The sequence below is a fragment of the Tachypleus tridentatus genome, chromosome 11 (assembly GCF_004210375.1).
Source record: "Tachypleus tridentatus isolate NWPU-2018 chromosome 11, ASM421037v1, whole genome shotgun sequence".
In the NCBI taxonomy this organism is placed as follows: domain Eukaryota; kingdom Metazoa; phylum Arthropoda; class Merostomata; order Xiphosura; family Limulidae; genus Tachypleus; species Tachypleus tridentatus.
Genome location: NC_134835.1, coordinates 13,576,975 through 13,596,228, shown reverse-complemented (window position 1 = coordinate 13,596,228; position 19,254 = coordinate 13,576,975). Strand labels below are relative to the sequence as shown.

At 34.4% G+C, this 19,254-nt stretch overlaps 1 protein-coding gene across 1 annotated transcript in view; it reads right to left on the bottom strand.

Moving 5' to 3' along the window:
* LOC143231294 (synaptogenesis protein syg-2-like) overlaps positions 1-19,254 on the bottom strand; it is a 124,794-nt gene that overhangs the window by 68,151 nt on the left and 37,389 nt on the right. Inside the window, exons 2-6 of the mRNA XM_076465844.1 lie at positions 18,251-18,586; positions 15,264-15,374; positions 6,206-6,409; positions 3,950-4,246; positions 2,363-2,653 (exon numbers count right to left, since the gene is read on the bottom strand). Of these exons, the coding sequence (XP_076321959.1) occupies positions 2,363-2,653; positions 3,950-4,246; positions 6,206-6,409; positions 15,264-15,374; positions 18,251-18,586 (1,239 nt within the window). The remainder of the gene's footprint in view (positions 1-2,362; positions 2,654-3,949; positions 4,247-6,205; positions 6,410-15,263; positions 15,375-18,250; positions 18,587-19,254) is intronic.

The following is a 19,254-nucleotide window of genomic DNA, read 5'->3' as shown; positions in this document are numbered from 1 at the left end:
CCGATAGAGTAAAACTAAGGAAATATGTTTATCATAGGTAGTTGTAACTTCGATAGAGTAAAACTAAGAAAATATGTTTATCATAGGTAGTTGTCACTTTGATAGAGTAAAACTAAGGAAATATGTTTATCATAGGTAGTTGTAACTTTGATAGAGTAAAACTAAGGAAATATGTTTATCATAGGTAGTTGTCACTTCGATAGAGTAAAACTAAGAAAATTTGTTTATCACAGATCGTTGTAACTTCGATAGAGTAAAACTAAGAAAATATATTTATCATAGGTAGTTGTAACTTTGATAGAGTAAATCTAAGGAAATATGTTTATCATAGGTAGTTGTAACTCCGATAGAGTAAAACTAAGAAAATATGTTTATCATAGGTAGTTGTCACTTCGATAGAGTAAAACTAAGGAAATATGTTTATCATAGGTAGTTGTAACTTCGATAGAGTAAAACTAAGAAAATATGTTTATCATAGGTAGTTGTCACTTCGATAGAGTAAAACTAAGAAAACATGTTCATCAAAGACAGTTGTAACTTGAGTACAATAAAACCAACAAAACATGTTTATCATAAATAGTTGTAACACGGGCAGAATAAATCTGACAAAACATGTTTATCGCAGGTAGTTTTAACTTATGTAGAAAAACTAACAAATAAAATATTTACCATGTTTTGATAAATAAAGGATCACAACGCTTTGAACAATTAAAACAGTGTATTCTAGTTTAAATGTGTGTCTGACGTATGTATGTATTTAATACAAGTCTGTATGTGTTTCAGTCGTTCATTCTTTCCTCTTGAAAACATTGTGTTGAGTCAGTGAAGAATACAACACTCCGTCTTTCTTTATCAAAATCTCGAGTATATTATGACGTGTTCAGATTTCTAGATTAAATAGGTCTGGAGGCTCTCAGGTGCAGCACAAGCAAAGAATAAAACGAGTGAAAGACAGTCTGTCCCAAACATTTTGTGAAACTGACGTCATCTAGTTCTCTAAGAAGTCCTGGCACGAGATTAAAATCTGCTCTCAATTGTTCACTTCACAAAAAGCTTGTTCAATATTTCTAGTTTACAGACTTGAATGAAACAAAAGAGTATGGTAAGAATAGCTGTGTTAAACGAACTTACTTTCCTTTGTGGAAAGATATATAATAACAATAAAAATGACTTGAAAATAATCTTACTGAATGTGACATTTAACTATCACATCAGTGAAAAGAGCCAAAATTACAAGCAACGTGACAGAATTATTTTAATACATATTATATATATATACAACCGTGATCCAATTCGATCTTATTGGCACGTTGCCAGGAAATTATGGCCTTTAAAAACATCATTACGATATGGCACCACATACAAGTCCAACTGCTGTGATTCTAATTGAAAAGTGCTGACCACAGATACGGCAAAACGGCCTGAAGTGTCTACCGCCAACTGTTGGAAGTACATTTTAACAACGAATAGTGGTAATGACCGTAATAAGAGATGAAAAGCGAAATTGCTCTGTGGGGGATTTCGATCCTGCGAATTACAGATTTTGAACCGATCGCTGTTACCTCCAGCACACGACATTTGTATAATAACCAGTAATCAAAGCAGACTGCACTTACTTAGTAGAGTAAAACTCCGCCGTGATAGAATTCGACTCTCATAAAATAAAAAAAAATGTCCCTCTGTCCATTTTTATTGACAGGTAGGGACAATTTTGGGCACAGCAATGAGTAATAATGATCTTAACATGTCCACCAATTTAAATCAAAATCCGATCATTTCAAACTGCGTAAAATTATGTAAACAAATCAGTCCTTATGTTAACAGGTAGATAATTTTTTTTTCTATTTTCGTGACCTTGCTGAGATTTTGACGCTCAGAAAACTAATCACTTCCACTGTAGATCACAGTCAAAATATATATCAGTTTTCCTTCAAACTCGTTGAACCATTTTTGAGAAATTATTCTCTGAATCCCCCTCAAAAAAAAAAAAGAAAAACACAACACACAAACATAGCAACGTGAGCTTCGCCAAGCTTGGGTGGCAGAGGTAAGACCACCAAGTTTAATACAATGTACAAGAGTATGCACGGGATAGTTAGTCACCCACTCATTACATCTACACCTCTGTTTTCCTTGTTTACGTTATCGAATTATCATAATTAGGACTACATTTTAGCCATAGCAACGTTACATTAGCTTAATGCTAACCTAGAAGTGTCAAACGTACTTAAAAAATTCTTGAAAAGTTAGTGGAGTGTTTCATTTAAACTACATTTATATGTATGGGTTAGTGCTAGCTGTTTATTGCTTTAATACAAAGTAAGTATACACAGAACGTAGTTTGTATGATTTAACAACGTACACTTAACCTTCAGAAAGATCGCATCACTGGTACCCAATCCTTCACTATTGGTAGCTGAACATGAGATGTGCCCTCTGAGTCTTCTCATAACATTCGGTATAACCATCGACTGGCTGCTGATAAGGGCTCCTAGCGACGAGTTTCCGAGAAGTTCGACACCATTGAAATACCACTTTATCTCATAGACCCATGGGTTAGCTTTAATGTCACACCCAAACGTGACATCGTCTCCTTCCTGTATATCAGGTTTCTTAGAGACCCACATGACTCTTAAAGACACTTTTGGCGGATCTAGTAGAGAAAGTAGAGACACAAAAAGTGTTACAATTGTCTTCCATAATTCAGTTACCGTTTCTTTAAATTTTATACTGAGATAACAAACAAATGTCAGTCAAACTTACCCAAGTGTTTCAGTCGCGTGTAACATATCCGTTTAAAATGTTTCATGATAAACGATATTTTCTGTAGACACCATATTAGCTTGTATTGAATTACATGATTTTAAGCGATAGGGAGCCTCCAATGGAAAACTTACAAATAATGCTAGGTATACACTCGATTCACGCACAGTGTGTAACGTGGCGAAATATTTGGTTTGTTTTGAATTTCATATAAAGTTACACGAGGGCTATCAGTGTCAACCGTGCCTATTTTAGTACTGATAAACTAGTCATCACCACCCACTGCCAACTAATAGTGGGATTAACCGTCACGTTAATAAGAGCGATTATGGACAGTGACGTGGATTCGAACCCGTGACTCTCAGATTGGGAGTCAAGCGACTTATGCCATGCTCTGGAAGAAAAAAGCATTTAAGTATGTAATTACGTTCACCTAATAAACTTGTTTTCAGCAAAGAGAAAACCTCTTATATATGAACAATGCGGAAGGGTATAAGACGACCCAGACCCAGACTACATAACATTATGTAATATTGTGATATTCTTTAATTGGTAGATATTTCTGTTTAGAGCATTTGATTATGAACCCAGTAAGAATTCAGGATCTAAGAAAACCGGAAGTGTTCGGAAAATTATTTCTCTTCGCTTCATTCTTGCATGAGGCCTCGCGAGATTTAAAAGAAACAAACAATAGATTTACATGGGGTATATTACTCCTGGTTAGGAGGGTGAATCCTCTCTCCTCGTTGTATATGTGTCAATATATTAAAGGTTCATTTTCGGTTTTAATTGTAGTAGCTTGGTAACACACTAATGGTGGTAGGTTTAGGGAATTATGATAATATTGGGTAAGAGAAAATTTAAATTAGCTTCTTATCCGTGAGAAGATTAGGATATCAACCAGATAAAACGACGAAGATAAAAGTTTGATTTTCAAATATTTTAAAATTTGTGCAAATGTTTCTATGAAACGACTTCTTTTGTTTATAAGACAGTTTTACGAAAATAAAAAAATAAAATATTCTAATTTTTCAGTATTAACTTTTTTCACTCTCTGATTTGTATCAAAGTTTGTTCGTAATCTAATGTCATTTCTAAATATAGTATGTTTAATCTTATCGCATTTAACTTAAATATTACGTGTAGTACATTAATATAGTTTATTAATTCATAATTACGAGCTTACAATGAACTTCTATGTTGAAGCTGTCTTCAATGCCACTGCCAGGAATTTTTGTATTTTCGGCTCTACAAGCCAAGTATTTACCATTATCTTCAACTGTTGGTAAAAACGAAAATGTGCTTCTAGTTGTTTCAGCTTCAGTCACAACGCTGCCATCAGAAGTGTCCACCTTTTCTGACCCTTTCCACCACGTGAGTGTGGCAGGTGGACGAGAACCGTGAGCGACACATGTCAGTTTAACTTTTCGATTGGCTGACATGGGCCGATGAGAGGATATAATTTCTACTGAACGTGGTTTTACTAGAAGTACAGCGATAGATTAAAATTAGAGAAACACACAACACAATGAGTCAAATAAATAAACGACGTATTGCAAGTAATGAACAAAATTTCACGAGTTATATTTCTAACCAACTATATTGTGAGTAGATGGCGCTTGCACCCAACGTCAATTATTATATCGTGTAAAAAACGTTCATCGTGTTAGGAAAACACGTAAGTTCAAAATATATTATACGGTTTCTTACGCTTGTGCAAAAATACGTTCACTCATATATCATTTATATGATTTAAATTTATATGTTTAATAAATATTAAGCAGCATATTTACTGAATATCAAAGAAATGATAGTGGTCATAAAAAAGAAAGTGTTGGATGTGAGTGATGACGTGAAAACCCACTTGCAGAGAAAAATATATATGCAAAAACGGCTGGTATGGATAGAGAAAGCACTATGCAGAGGAGCGAACAACATCATCGGCAGTTTTTCGCTCCTCTACATAAAAATTTTCTCAACCCAAACCAGCCGTTTTTACATGTATATTGAATGTGAGCTTTTTCTTAAAATAATTATATATTATGAATATATATTACGAGTATATTACATATATAAGTAGAAATTAAAACAGAGAAAACAATATTAGTGTTCCTTATATGTAGCTGATAGCTTATGATTACGCAAGATTTGCTCTATTTGTCCATACAATTCCATGACATGGAGTTATACGAAGTTGGCAGAAACTCTGAGCGACTGAAATGTAGTGGAAGTGTTTTTGTTACCTCAGACATGAAGAGTTGTCACAAATATAACACCACTGTTTTTTGTACGTTCTCTGGCGTCTACTTGAAAAATAACAAGAGACCTTGCTTACAAAGGAAATCTCATAAATGTGTCTAAAAAGACAGAACATCTTCTCTCGTCTGCTTCGTAATGACCTCTCGTGTAGTTTTGGAACATATTTTCACACTGATCAGTGTCTTGTGCCATAAACTTGTGCTACGTGTCAGAATGTAAGTAGGCCCTAGAAACGTACTCGGCTCGGTCGAAAGGAAAGAATTTTATATGAAATTTTCAGTTTTTGTTGAAAAGGTAAAAACGATTTGTTTGATCCAGGGCTTTATAATTTATTTTCATTTCAAGTTTTTCTTTTAAGATACTACTAAAATTATTTTAGTCAAAATATCTTGGTAACATTACGGTAATTGTTAAAAAACAAAAAATAATTCTTATTAGATTTGCGAAAAATATGTTTCTGATGGTGATCCGTATGAATAAATTCATTGGTTAGTCAGAAGAGATTATTTGATTATTTCAAGTAAACATTAAATAAAAGGCAAATTGAAGCATGTTTTCATATCCTACGAGAAGATATTCATAGCCGAATGTTTATAAAACTACTAAAATCAATAAATCTCTGTTTATATTACTTAATTGTGATGCTGACCTACCTATAACTATATTTTAATAGATTATAATTAGTTCTATGTTTTTAGACATTCAGAAGTTTACATATAAATAATAGACCTAGTAAACAACATACGTCATTATGTTTTATTTCACATTAATAAATCGAGTATTGGAAGGAAAAGTAATAATAAAATAATATAGTTGGAATGAAGAATAATTTATTTATTAATAAACCTTCATGGTTTAATAATTTAGCCCAATATTCTATTTTAATTCTGATTATAACTTGTGAACAGAATATTTTGACAAATAAGTCAGGATCCTTCCACCTTCGCAATAAAGTCTCATGTGTGAAATTCGAAATTTAGGCTTAATATCTTTATATTTCGAAGTTTTAAGAAAACAGTTTTTTTTTCAGCTCTCATGTGAACAAAATTCAAAGGACGTATTTACATATAAACGTCCACCTACTCAAATAATTGATATATCTTGTCTCTTTGCCCCTTGATATTAAGGTTTGGTTACGAAATAAAATAACGTTGCAGGAACTATCCTCTAACTATATACTTACAGTTGAGTTTTAAAGTAACTGTCGTGGAAGCTGGAATAGTAATGTTGTTATTTGATGCCTGACAAGTTAAAATAACCCGGAAATCTTCTCTTTCAAGCTCTGGAATATAGATCGTGTTTTCTACTATCTCATCCGAACAGAACGTGTAGTTGTCATCTAAAAGTGTGTAATCTCGCCACCAGGTTAAAGAAGGGCGAGGTTTTCCTGTAAAAATAACAAATATATATTGTAACATGTTCTGAAATTCCCATGTAATATAAGGGAAGATTAAGTAGAAATTGTAAGTAGCGAAGAAATGTATTTCTTATCATCCTGCTACAAGCGTGGCAATTGTTATGGCGTGAACGCCTTTACTAAACCGGCAAAACATGACTTTAATTAATTGTTTTTATCGCGAGATATTCGTATTTTCATTATTCCACTTTTATAAAGTCCTTTAGTAGATTGCAATAAAAAAACGAGAATACAGTAAATGTTTGTATAACATCACAACTCTTAAATTTATTACCAACAACGACTTTTCTTTAGAACAGCACTAATTAAGACGTGGACGACAGAACAAACACATTAGTGGTCGGAACATTATTTATATAAGTCATTTGTTACAACCTCTATTATTATGGTTTGAACGTTTTTCCTAAGCTGGAGAAGAATTATTGTAATTAATGAATATTATAACAAGTCATTATATTAGGCCTATTATATTTTTAACGCTACTTCCTTTACTAAGTCACTGATTTCTTTGTATTTTTAACATTAATGCTTGAAATAGACGTACAAATTAATAAAAACAGAAGTGGCATTCATTACAATTACTACATATTTCGGACTTACAGACATATATTGTGAGCAATTCATTTCTTTAACAAAAAAAGCCAGTCTTGACCCAATAGGTTGTTTCTTTCAAACTATGAATGTGTAGATTAATTGTTCATTTGCCATTGCCCTAGAAACGCACACCGAACTTTCGGACCCCTACATGTCCGGTTGTTTGTTTTGGAATTTCGCACAAAGCTACTCGAGGGCTATCTGTGATAGCCGTCCCTAATTTAGCAGTGTAAGACTAGAGGGAAGGCAGCTAGTCATCACCACCCACCGCCAACTCTTGGGCTACTCTTTTTACCAACGAATAGTGGGATTGACCGTCACATTATACGCCCCCACGGCTGGGAGGGCGAGCATGTTTAGTGCGACGCGGGCGCGAACCCGCGACCCTCGGATTACGAGTAGCACGCCTTACGCGCTTGGCCATGCCAGGCCCCTGCATGTCCGAAGTAATATGCTGTATTCTTGGTACTCGGTGAGACCAGAGATGCCCAAAAGTTTGCGGTGGGTGATATTGGCTAGCTACCTTCTCTATAGTCTATCTATCAGCTTAAAATTAGAGACAAAATTATTCAAAATAACCATTGCGTTGATTTGCAGAAAAGCTGTGAATACAACTCCTGGTGGCGTAGTGGAAAAAAAACAGTCGATTCGCAATTTCAGAATCGTAGGTTTGAATCTATGTCACCAAACACGCTCGCTTTTGTAACGTTAGTAGTGAAATATATAATTTGTTGGTAAAATTGTGGTTCAAGAGTTGATGGTTGGTGGTGTTGACTGGTTCCAACTCCTCTAATCTGTCAGTTCTAAATCAGAAACAGATAGCGAGGATAACCTTCACGCAGCTCTACTAGAAATTCAAACTTTGTAGTTGTTACAGCTGATAATATCAGGTTAATTAGTTGAAAAAAATTAATATTATAATATAAATATATCTGTTGAATAAATAAGTTTTGAATATTTTTTACGAACGATTAAATCTGAACTGTCGTTAAACAGTTACTAACCCACACCAATCTGCTTCCGCCCCAAATTTTACATATTATCAGGAAGGAAGCAGCACTAATTACACTGCAGAACAATTTTTTTTAAAACGTTTTGCTTCCTGAAAGGTTTTTGCTGATTGTGACAGGTACCTGGTGGGTATGCACAAATATAGTTTTAGTTGTCAACAACGTCTTTGAAGGCTTTCCAGACAATCTTTTCCAACTAACAGATCTTCACATCGCTTGTCAGTCATAACATGTCTGATCTGAGGGCCAACAAAATGCCCTCTTTGATCTTGGCCTCAGTTATTCTTGGGAACATCTGTCTTAAATAACGAAAACCTTCGCCTTTTTTGTTCTTTGCTTTCATGAAATTCTTCATAAGTCCCAATTTTATGTGAAGAGGAGGCAAAACAATCTTTGCCGGATCGACAAGCGGTTCATGCACCACATTTTTCTGTCCTGGAACTAACTTTTTACGGAGTGGCCAGCTATGTCTAGAGTAATGTGACTCTTTGGCACGACTGTCCCATTCACAGATGAAACAACAGTACTTTGTATAGTCGAGCTGCAGTCCCAGAAACAGAGCAACGACTTTCATATCTCCACATATATTCTAGTTGTACTTGCTGCACTGGATGTGCTTCAGCAACATCTCCATGTTCTTGTAGGTTTCGTTAATGTGTGCTGCATAGCCAACAGGCATTGAAGGGTGAACGTTGTCATTGTGTAACAGAACAGCTTTGAGGCTTAACATTGATGAATCAATAAAGAGACACCACTCTTGCGGGTCATGGTCACAACCCAAAGCAGAGAACAATCCTTCAACGTCAACACGGAAACATAGACTGTCAACTTGTGCAAAGAATTTGGTTATATCATCTTGGCAGCTTCGAAAAACAGAAATTTTCGTACCTGGTGACAGCAAACACCATTCCTGCAATCTCGAACCCAGCAATTCGGCTTTTGCTTTTGACAGACCCAAATCTTTGACCAGATCGTTCAATTCTGACTGTGTTATGAGATATGGATCGCCTGAGGAGCACGGTTCAAAATCTGGATCGATGTCACTGCCAGTTCCCTGCATTGCAGTTTCTTCATCTGGTTCGTCTAATGTCCATTCCTCTGATGGTTTCGGAATTGGAAGACTGTCGTCATGTGGCACGGGTCTCATTGCTGAAGGCAGATTAGGGTATTAAATTGACTTCTTGTTTATAGCAGAGAAACCAGACACAGTAGTCAAACAGAAGTAACAGTCCGTCATATGGTCTTTCTGTTCTCGCCATATCATCGGGATAGCAAATGGCATTGTCTTTCGAGTGCCTCTGAGCCAAGCTCTCAGACAGACAGCACATGTCGCACAACAAATGTGAGGCGCCCATTCCTGGTCTTGATCACCAATTTTACAGCCGAAGTATAGATGAGATGCTTTCTTCACAAGAGCAGCCATTAAGTGTCTCTGATGGACTAGCGTATACTCGTCACAAATGTAGCAGAATGTATCGCAGCTGTTATGACATTGACTTGACATACTGACCGACACCAATCGTCCTGTGAAACGTCTATAACATCTAACTTACTTGTTACAGTGCTACTAAGGCAATGCTATATTCTAAAACAATACATACACACTATAAGGTCTATATTAATCCAATGAGCAGCATCTGTGTATACAAGCCACTTTTATAGCCTGCTGAGACAGTGTCAAGCTGGCTCCGTCCTACCCAGGCATGCCCGGGCTGCATACTTCCACAGAACAGCTTTCAACCTGGCCTGATATCATGCTTGGACATGCCCAGACTGCACAAAACATTGTTCATAGGTCTCTTACAAAAACGAAAAATTTTGGACACAAATATAAGAAAAAACATGACAAAACTAAAGATCTCGATGAAACGATACGTGATGGGCAAATTTGGATGTGATTTTCGTGATCAGCAGCCAAACACATATAAGAAACACCTAACAGTGTTCAAGAAGCAAACACTTTGTTGTGCAGTGTTATGTAGAGATTGCCGGGGGTGTTAACCGAAATGTATTTTATATATCTCCATAATAGAGTAGCATGACTTTACAACATATATATAGTGTCTCATTCTATAACAATACATTTGTAATGACTGAGTCACATGTTCTGAGAATGTTTGTAAATATCAGAAAGTATGAATAGCTGGTTTCTCTTCCTTTCTTACATGATAATTGAAAACTAAAATAATAATGTTGACCTATTTCACTGAAGGCCTCCCGCTAGTACAGCAGTAGGTCTTCAGATTTACAACCCTAAAATCAGGGGTTTGATTCTCCTCGAGGGGCTCAGCAGATAGCCAAATGTGGCTTTCTTATAAGAAAACACACACATGTCACTGAAGTGATATCGTTTCGGATTGAGCACCTGTTTTAATAAGTGGTAGAAATTGTTTAAAAAATCATGCATAATTCCAGTGTAAAAGATGTTGACGTCACCCCTTAAAGTTTGTTTTCTTACAGATATCTGATGCTACTATAAAAAACTGAAGTATAGTATGAAACAAGAATAACGAGCCAACAATACATAATATTACAGTGTGAGCCTTATTGTATTTATAAGTACAATTTTTATATGTCTATTGAAGCATTGTATTATTTAAACTGTTGTCAAGCACACACCAAGGGTTTTCCATCTTAAGCAAGAATTAACATATATCAACATAAATATATATATTCAAATCAGTCGAGTTTAATTTATCATATCTTTGTTAACATTATAATACACTATTTGCCTGTACTATTAGGTAGGACTAATGTGGATGCCATCCGTACCATGCTTTGTATTTCAAGGACTGATACTAGCTATCCCTATATTTACAGGAGTTTTTCTTTACTTGGTGTATTATCATAACACTGAGTTTCTATCTGTCCTGAAAATACAAGCATATATTATAGAGGTACCGTTGGAGTAGATATAATAATTTGACAGAACATTTAGTTTCGATTTCTCGTAGTTTAACATAATAGTTATTGAAAATTCGCTAAAGAGAGAGAGACATAACAATATTTGATTCCGGAAATTCAATTAACTTGAAGAATGTCCCTTGGTGGGACAGCGGCAAGCCTTCGTATTTACCGTGTAAAATTAGGGGTTCGATTCCTCGTCCTCTTCCCAGTGGACGCAGCAAATGGCCCAATGTAGCTTCGCTATTACAACAAACACTTTGAATGGTTTCAGAATGAGACACTTTTTTACTTGATAGAAGAAATAATGTTTGCTTTTAAATTAGAAAAAGTTTAAAAACAATTTCCAAGTTTAAAACTAAAGTGGTTCTATTCTAAACATTATCAGAATGCTTGGGTTCTTCCATCATTGAAAGTAATGAGGCATGAACATGTTTGTTACTATTACTTATATTCCACCTTCGTTTACTTTGACGGCCCGGCATGGCCAAGGGAGTTAAGGCGTTCGACCCGCAATCTGAGGGTCGCGGGTTTGAATCCCCGTCATATCAAACATGCTCGCCCTTTCAACCGTGGAGGCATTATAACGTTATAGTCAATCCCACTATTCGTTGGTAAAAGAGTAGCCCAAGAGTTGGCGGTGGGTGGTGATGACTAGCTGCCTTCCCTCTAGTCTTACACTGCTAAATTAGGAACGGCTAGCGCAGATAGCTCTCGAGTATCTTTGCGCGAAATTAAAAATAAAATCGTTTTATTTGTATGGCATTCGTATATGTATTTCTCTGTAAGCCGCACGCACGTGTCTAGCCACTAACAATTCTGCAACATTATTTCGTGTTATGCATTCCAACTTGAAATGCGATTCTTTACCTCAGCTTTGTGAATGTTACTCATATTGAAACAAACCATGTTTTTTTTATAATACATACATATTTTTACAATATTTTGGAGCTACTCTGCTGGTTGTACTAGAGTTCATTTATTACTTTTTTTAAAGAAATATATATAAACGCAACAAAAATTATAGTACGGTACTGTTTTAAATAGAACGTATTGTGATGTATTTCTGTGGGATGGGTCACGAAACAGGATAGAACGTATTGTGATGTATTTCTGTGGGATGGGTCACGAAACACTATATGGGTTCCTTTCCGCTCTTTTATTCTTCAAAGTTGTGTAGAAAACGATAACTATTTTGTTACATATCATGGCAAATTTCTTTCTCAACAGTTTTGCTAGTGTCCTAAACCTTTTAACATAGATTATTCTTGCTTTTCATTAAACGTTTATTTATTATGAATAATCAGGTTTCTAGAAATGGTTACAGCAAACCTGGCTGGAAGATGTGTTGGTGTTACACGAAGAATGTATAAATACCAGGTATGAAATAAAACGTAACTTCTTTAAACAATGTTTTATATCCAATGAGTACATTCTTTTGTCAGACAAACTTTAATGTATCTAGGATTAATATTTCTCACGTAAATTCCCCAATAATGGTTGAACCTCCTCCGACTTGTAATGAATATATCAAACTTTCTCTTCATTTCTTAGTTTTAGAGGCAAAACTAAGTAAAGAGAAAAGGAAAAAACGTAAGCTGAAAGAGCAGAATTTTTGACTCTTAGTTTACAAAGAAAATATAGAAAATAAAAACCAGAAGAAGAACTGGATTACACACTACAGCACTGTGTAACTAAAGAATAAAAAATATTCTGAGTTTACTGTTGTTGTGGAGAGCAGCCTTTATTGGGTCTTTTTTCACACTTCTGGTTTGTAGTTAATGTTATTTTTACTTGAATACGTATTTCAAAAGCCACGTGCTATCAGCTGACCAATCACAAATAGACTTTACTTATTACTTTAAGTTGTATTGATTTTCCTCAAACTAAATATTTCGTTTCTTGAGTTATCGGATCTCAGAATTACTAAGACTAACCCAAGGTTCTCTTAAACTTTTTGAATGAAATTATTTTGTCATTGTTTGTTCTATTTTTAATTTCGCGCAAAGCAACACGACGACTATCTGCGCTAACCCTTTCTAAAGTAGCAAAGTAGGATTAGAGAGAGAGCAGCTAGTCATGAACACTCACCGCCAACTCTTGAGCTACTCTTTCCCAACGTACAGTGAGATTGCCTGTCACATTTTAAAGCTCCTACGACTGAAAGGGCGAGCATGTTTGTCGTGCCGGGAATTCAAACCCTCGACCCTTAGATGCATCCTAACCGCTTGGCCGTGACGGGCCTGTGATATTCGTGAGGGATACTTTGAGGATCGTATACATTAGCCTCTAATCTTGAAATGAGAAGGTAGCTATCTAATAAACAGCACAAAACTCCAACTACTACAATGGAACAGTTTAATTCAACCGTAATTTTTTGTTATGTACTTCGGGACTTGAAGTGCTTTGAGAGTTTTGTGGTAACTCGACCGTAACCGAAGAAGGTCCAATTTATAATTCAGCACGCTTAAGTATAGGTCACTACCGTCCCTTAACCTTGGAAAACAATTCACTAATAAGTTTAATTTATGAAAGAATGAAGTGATTAGTGAGAAATAAACCTAGTTAATTACGTAAAACTATTTATAGTAAGATAAATTAGCCAATGTATATTCAAATGTTTTGGTGTGACTTATTTAGATGATGGTCGTCTGATGAAAAATATTCATTATAGTAAAAGAATTTTCGTTCTTGAGTAAGTAAGACTTTTGATGAATTAATTAATTGATCTTTAAATAATATAGTAAAAATTACAACTAAAGTGTACAGTAGAAAAATTTTGTTTGTTTGTTTGAATTTCGCGCAAAGCTACTCGAGGGCTATCTACGCTAGGCGTTCCTAATTTAGCAGTGTAAGACTAGAGGGTTTGTTTGTTTGTTTTTGAATTTCGCGCAAAGCTACTCGAGGGCTGTCTGTGCTAGCCGTCCCTAATTTAGCACTGTAAGATTAGAGGGAAGGCAGCTAGTCATCACCACCCACCGCCAACTCTTGGGCTACTCTTTTACCAACGAATAGTGTGATTGACTATAACGTTATAATACCCCCACGGTTGAAAGGGCGAGCATCTTTGGTGCCACCGGGATTCAAACCAGCGACCCTCGGATGACGAGTGAAATGCCTTAACAAGCTTGGCCATGCCGGGCCTGAGTAGAAAAATAAACTGTTTTATAACGCATGACAAATACATTTCGTGACGTAAAAGATTTTTGAAAGATTGTATGGATAACAGTTGCTACAAAGAAAGGCTAGACGTTTCAAAGGAATAACTCATTTGTTTATTTTTTTATATCTATGATATATATATATATATATATATATATTGATCCGAAAATTGTAAATTTGATTTGTCAACTTTAAAAGTAGCATTTCAAAAACGGATGCAGGCAACGACCATGTTTGAATGTGGTGGTGAATTATATCCTATTGAACAGAAAACGTATTTGGAAAAAAGAGAAACAATAGTGAACAGCATATCTCTCTATAGAGACATAAAAAGGAAAAACGGGCAAATATAACTAAATTAACGTTTACCCAAGCACGGGTTGAATAATGACTACTCCAACATTTGGGTCTCGAATTTAGATATTTGTTCTAATACAAGACAAACATGATTTAATTTATTTCGTTGTTTAGAATGTAATATGTTATAAATATCCTCAGTTAGGTTAGGCCTACGTATGGTATTAAGTTAAATAAAAGTCAAAATTACAACGTCGCAGAGCCGGTTTTCTGTTTAGCAGTGAGTGTCTTTCATGATGTTGAAGGAGACAGAAGCAAAGCTTTCTATATTATACAATGTGTTCCATCCTCTTCAACACACAATTATATAATAATGTAACCCTGAAAGCCAATTTGTATTCTGAACAGATACAAACGCGCTAACTCAGTTTTAGGTACTTTAACAATAGAAGCGAAAAACAGCTTTTCAGTTGTCGAACGATCACATGATGTAATTTTATAATCATACGCTTACATATTAATTAACAGTGAATATATAATACTTACAGTAACTAATATTCTAACGATAAAGTTGAATATTATAAAGGGAAAACTCAATTCAAAGAGGCAGAAGACATTTATTGGTGACTGAAGATCGAGGCAAGTGGATAAAACTATTCTAACTGCTCTTATAACTGACAATTGAAAATTTGTAAATTTTACTGCACACACACGCATACACATACACTAGAAGATTGATTGAATCTTATAGAGAGACATGGCCTACTTCGATAAGATGAAAGTAAATATACCTTCCTCGAGTACAAACCATGACACTCGCTTTTTTCACTAAAGTCATCCAATTGAAATCAACTTACCCCCAGTGACACTACACGTCAACGTCAAAGATTGTCCTTCGTTGAATGGTCCAACCAGACCCTTTAGTTGTTGTCCGTTTTCATCCACGATAAGTGGTTCTCTGGGAGGAACTGTGATGGTGAAAAGTTTTATTTAAACGAATGAAATGAAGACATGGCTTCAGATGCCACAAACAATGTGAATTATTTTACAGAAACCAATAAACTCAGCAGAAGAATGCAAAGACATGATAATTGTATTAATATTTAATATCATAGTCAACAATGTAAAGTATAAAACAGTAGTTCATGTAAAGACATGATAATTGTAGTAATATTTAATATCATAGTCAACAATGTAAAGTGTAAAACCGTTGTTCATGTAAAGACATGATAATTGTAGTAATATTTAATATCATAGTCAACAATGTAAAGTGTAAAACAGTAGTTCATGTAAAGACATGATAATTGTAGTAAGAGTTAATATCAGTCAACAATGTAAAGTGTAGAGCAGTAGTTCATGTAAAGACATGATAATTGTAGTAATATTTAATATCATGGTCAACAATGTATAGTGTAAAACAGTAGTTCATGTAAAGACATGATAATTGTAGCAATATTTAATATCACAGTCAACAATGTAAAGTGTAAAACAGTTGTTCATGTAAAGACATGATAAATGTAGTGATATTTAATATCATAGTCAACAATGTAAAGTGTAAAACAGTAGTTCATGTAAAGACATGATAATTGTAGTAATATTTAATATCATAGTCAACAATGTAAAGTGTAAAACAGTAGTTCATGTAAAGACATGATAATTGTAGTAATATTTAATATCACAGTCAACAATGTAAAGTGTAAAACAGTAGTTCATGTTAATACATTATAATTGTAGTGATATTTAATATCATAGTCAACAATGTAAAGTATAAAACAATAGTTCATGTAAAGACGATAATTTTAGTAAGATTTAATATCACAGTCAACAATGTAAAGTGTAAAACAGTAGTTCATGGAAAGACATGATAATTGTAGTAATATTTAATATCATAGTCAACAATGTAAAATATAAAACAGTAGTTCATGTAAAGACATGATAATTGTAGTAATATTTAATATCACAGTCAACAAGGTAAAGTGTAAAACAGTAGTTCATGTAAAGACATGATAATTGTAGTAAGATTTAATATCACAGTCAACAATGTAAAGTGTAAAACAGTAGTTCATGTAAAGACATGATAATTGTAGTAATATTTAATATCATAGTCAACAATGTAAAGTGTAAAACAGTAGTTCATGTAAAGACATGATAATTGTAGTAGGAGTTAATATCAGTCAACAACGTAAAGTGTAAAACAGTAGTTCATGTAAAGACATGATAATTGTAGTAATATTTTATATCATAGTCAACAATGTAAAGTGTAGAACAGTAGTTCATGTAAAGACATGATAATTGTAGTAAGATTTGATATCAGTCAACAATGTAAAGTGTAAAACAGTAGTTCATGTAAAGACATGACAGTTGTTGTTATGTATGAATATCAGTCTTACATTTACTTAGAACTTTGTATAACCAGCTGATTAACTCTCCTTGTTCATTTCTGTTGAAGAAAATGTTCACTTAAGTTAAAAATGTTTAAAAAATTTACTAGAAACGTTGCTTTATTAACACAGGTTGTAACGACTTTAGTCTCTTGGAAACCTTTTCAAATCTTTAGTTTTAACCAGCGTAAGATATTTATGTAGGTTTTCGTTTGAACTTATGTGCCTTATAGTACGTGACTAAGATTATAGCTTTGATGAATTGAGTATTCTCTAATGAATATAATTTAAATATTTTCCTACAAATTAAAAGATAAATTCAATTCCATTTACTAAGGTTAGGTTCCTTCTATTTCTGTATTATAGAAATATTCTGAATCGTATAACCCTTGAAATTTGATATGTCGTAACACAAGAAATATGGTGATTAATTTAATTAAAATATAATTTAAGTATCAAACACAATCTCTTTTGTAATTAGTATTGACTCTCTGAAGAACAACTGTTCCCTCCCTTCAAAGAAATCAATATTTGCTTATTTTCGTAATTACAGTGGTTCGTAAACATTAGGCTGAAATATAATTTACATAGAAGTATTTGGATAAAGTAACGTTTCTTATCAGAAGACAATCACAATTTATGGTCATTAAGAGACTAAAGCAATTGTCAAGGATTTTAATAAGAATTCTAATGACCATAACTTTAAGCATTTAGTGAGTATGACCTATGACCTCTGGAATTGATGAGTTAGATTTACAAATTGAAAATGCATTTGTTATACGCGTTTAATGTTAATTTGCTTTTTTGATTTCGCTTCTACAAATTGCATCTCTGACGTTAACAGACCAGTAAACCGTGTTGTAATAGTTACACAACCGATGAATTAAAAACCAATTAACAGAAGACGGCGAATAATTTTTAAACATTTGGTTTTGCTTGTTGTTTGATTGGGTAATTTTTTTTTTTCAAATACAGTTGCACTTGAGCAAAAATATTGTATTCTATACTATATACTCATATTAATGTAAATTCTGAAATTATGTGTGTCACAAAATCTGCAACTGGTATAATAAAAGTGATTAAGAATAATTACCAGAAAATATAATTTTATCAAATAAGTTAAAATATTTTCTTGTTAAAGCAAACAAACCATCTCTCTCATACATCCGGGTAACTCTTGTTTATCCGGATATCTCTTACTAGACTAAATTTAGTCTTGTCATATTTTACTTTAGTTTGATTTCTCGGTCACTTACGTGGGTGACGCTTTAATTTTCTTTTTGGCCTGTTTTGTGTGATGTCTTTTTTTTTTATCGTTCAATATAAGACGATGTTCTCGTTTTCTTCGTTAGGTGTCAGAAGTAAGAAAGATCGTGTATACAATTTATATGAATAAATACACTTACAGATATGAACTTAAATTGTATTAAATTATTTGATAGACGCAATAGATTAATAAATACCTATCACTTTCAACGTAATGACAGTGTTGACAGTCCGGGCCTTATGGAAGTCCACTCGACACCTGTATTCACCGGCGTCATCTTCCTTCACTGGATCCAGTTGGAGAAAAGCTGGTCTGTTGATCATGTTAAAATAGGCTCGGTTCTCCAGCTGAGGACCGGACGACTGGTGGGCTTGGTCCACGTCACCCCGACGGGAGTCCAAGGTATAAATAGGCTGAGCTGAGTCATCTTTATACCAGAGGATCAGAGCTGCGGTGTCATCAGCAGAGGGGGAGGATATATCACATGGAAGAGCCACTTTGCCACGTACAACCGCTGTGTACAGGATGGAAGCTGCAATGAAACAGAGGATACACTGCTGATTGTTTGTTTATTGGCTTTTAAATTTCACACATAGCTACACGAGGGCTATCTGCGCTAGCCATCCCTAAATTAGCAGTTTAAGACTAGAGGGAAGGCAGCTTGTCATCACCACTTACTGCCAACTCTTTTACCAACGAATAGTGGAATTAATCGCAATTTTATAACGCTCCCAAGCTGAAAGGGCTAGCATGTTTGGTGTAACGGATATTCGAACTTTCGACCCTCATATTACGAGTTGGCTTAACCTCCTAGCCATGCTGAGGCCCATCTACACTGTTGTGATCTAATAAATTTTTCAATGATAACCCTTGACGCAATTTGAAGCTGGAAAATGGTAAATTGTAAACAGCTTATCATTGTGTTATATTAGAAACAAGATGTAATATGCGAAAGTTTCTAAAAAATTATTTGAAATTCTTCGAAAAGAAATGTCAGAATAACAAGTTTGAACAAAACTGTGCTTGAAGTTTTACTATGCAACAATCAAGGGTAACGTTTACTCTGTCGAAAAGAGGTACGTTTATGAATATAATATTCACGTCAAAACAGGCTATAACAAAGACTGAGTCAAAATGTTTGACCTTTTTTGACAAATGACAAAACACAGCTGGGATACGGAGAAAATTGCCAAGCTACGT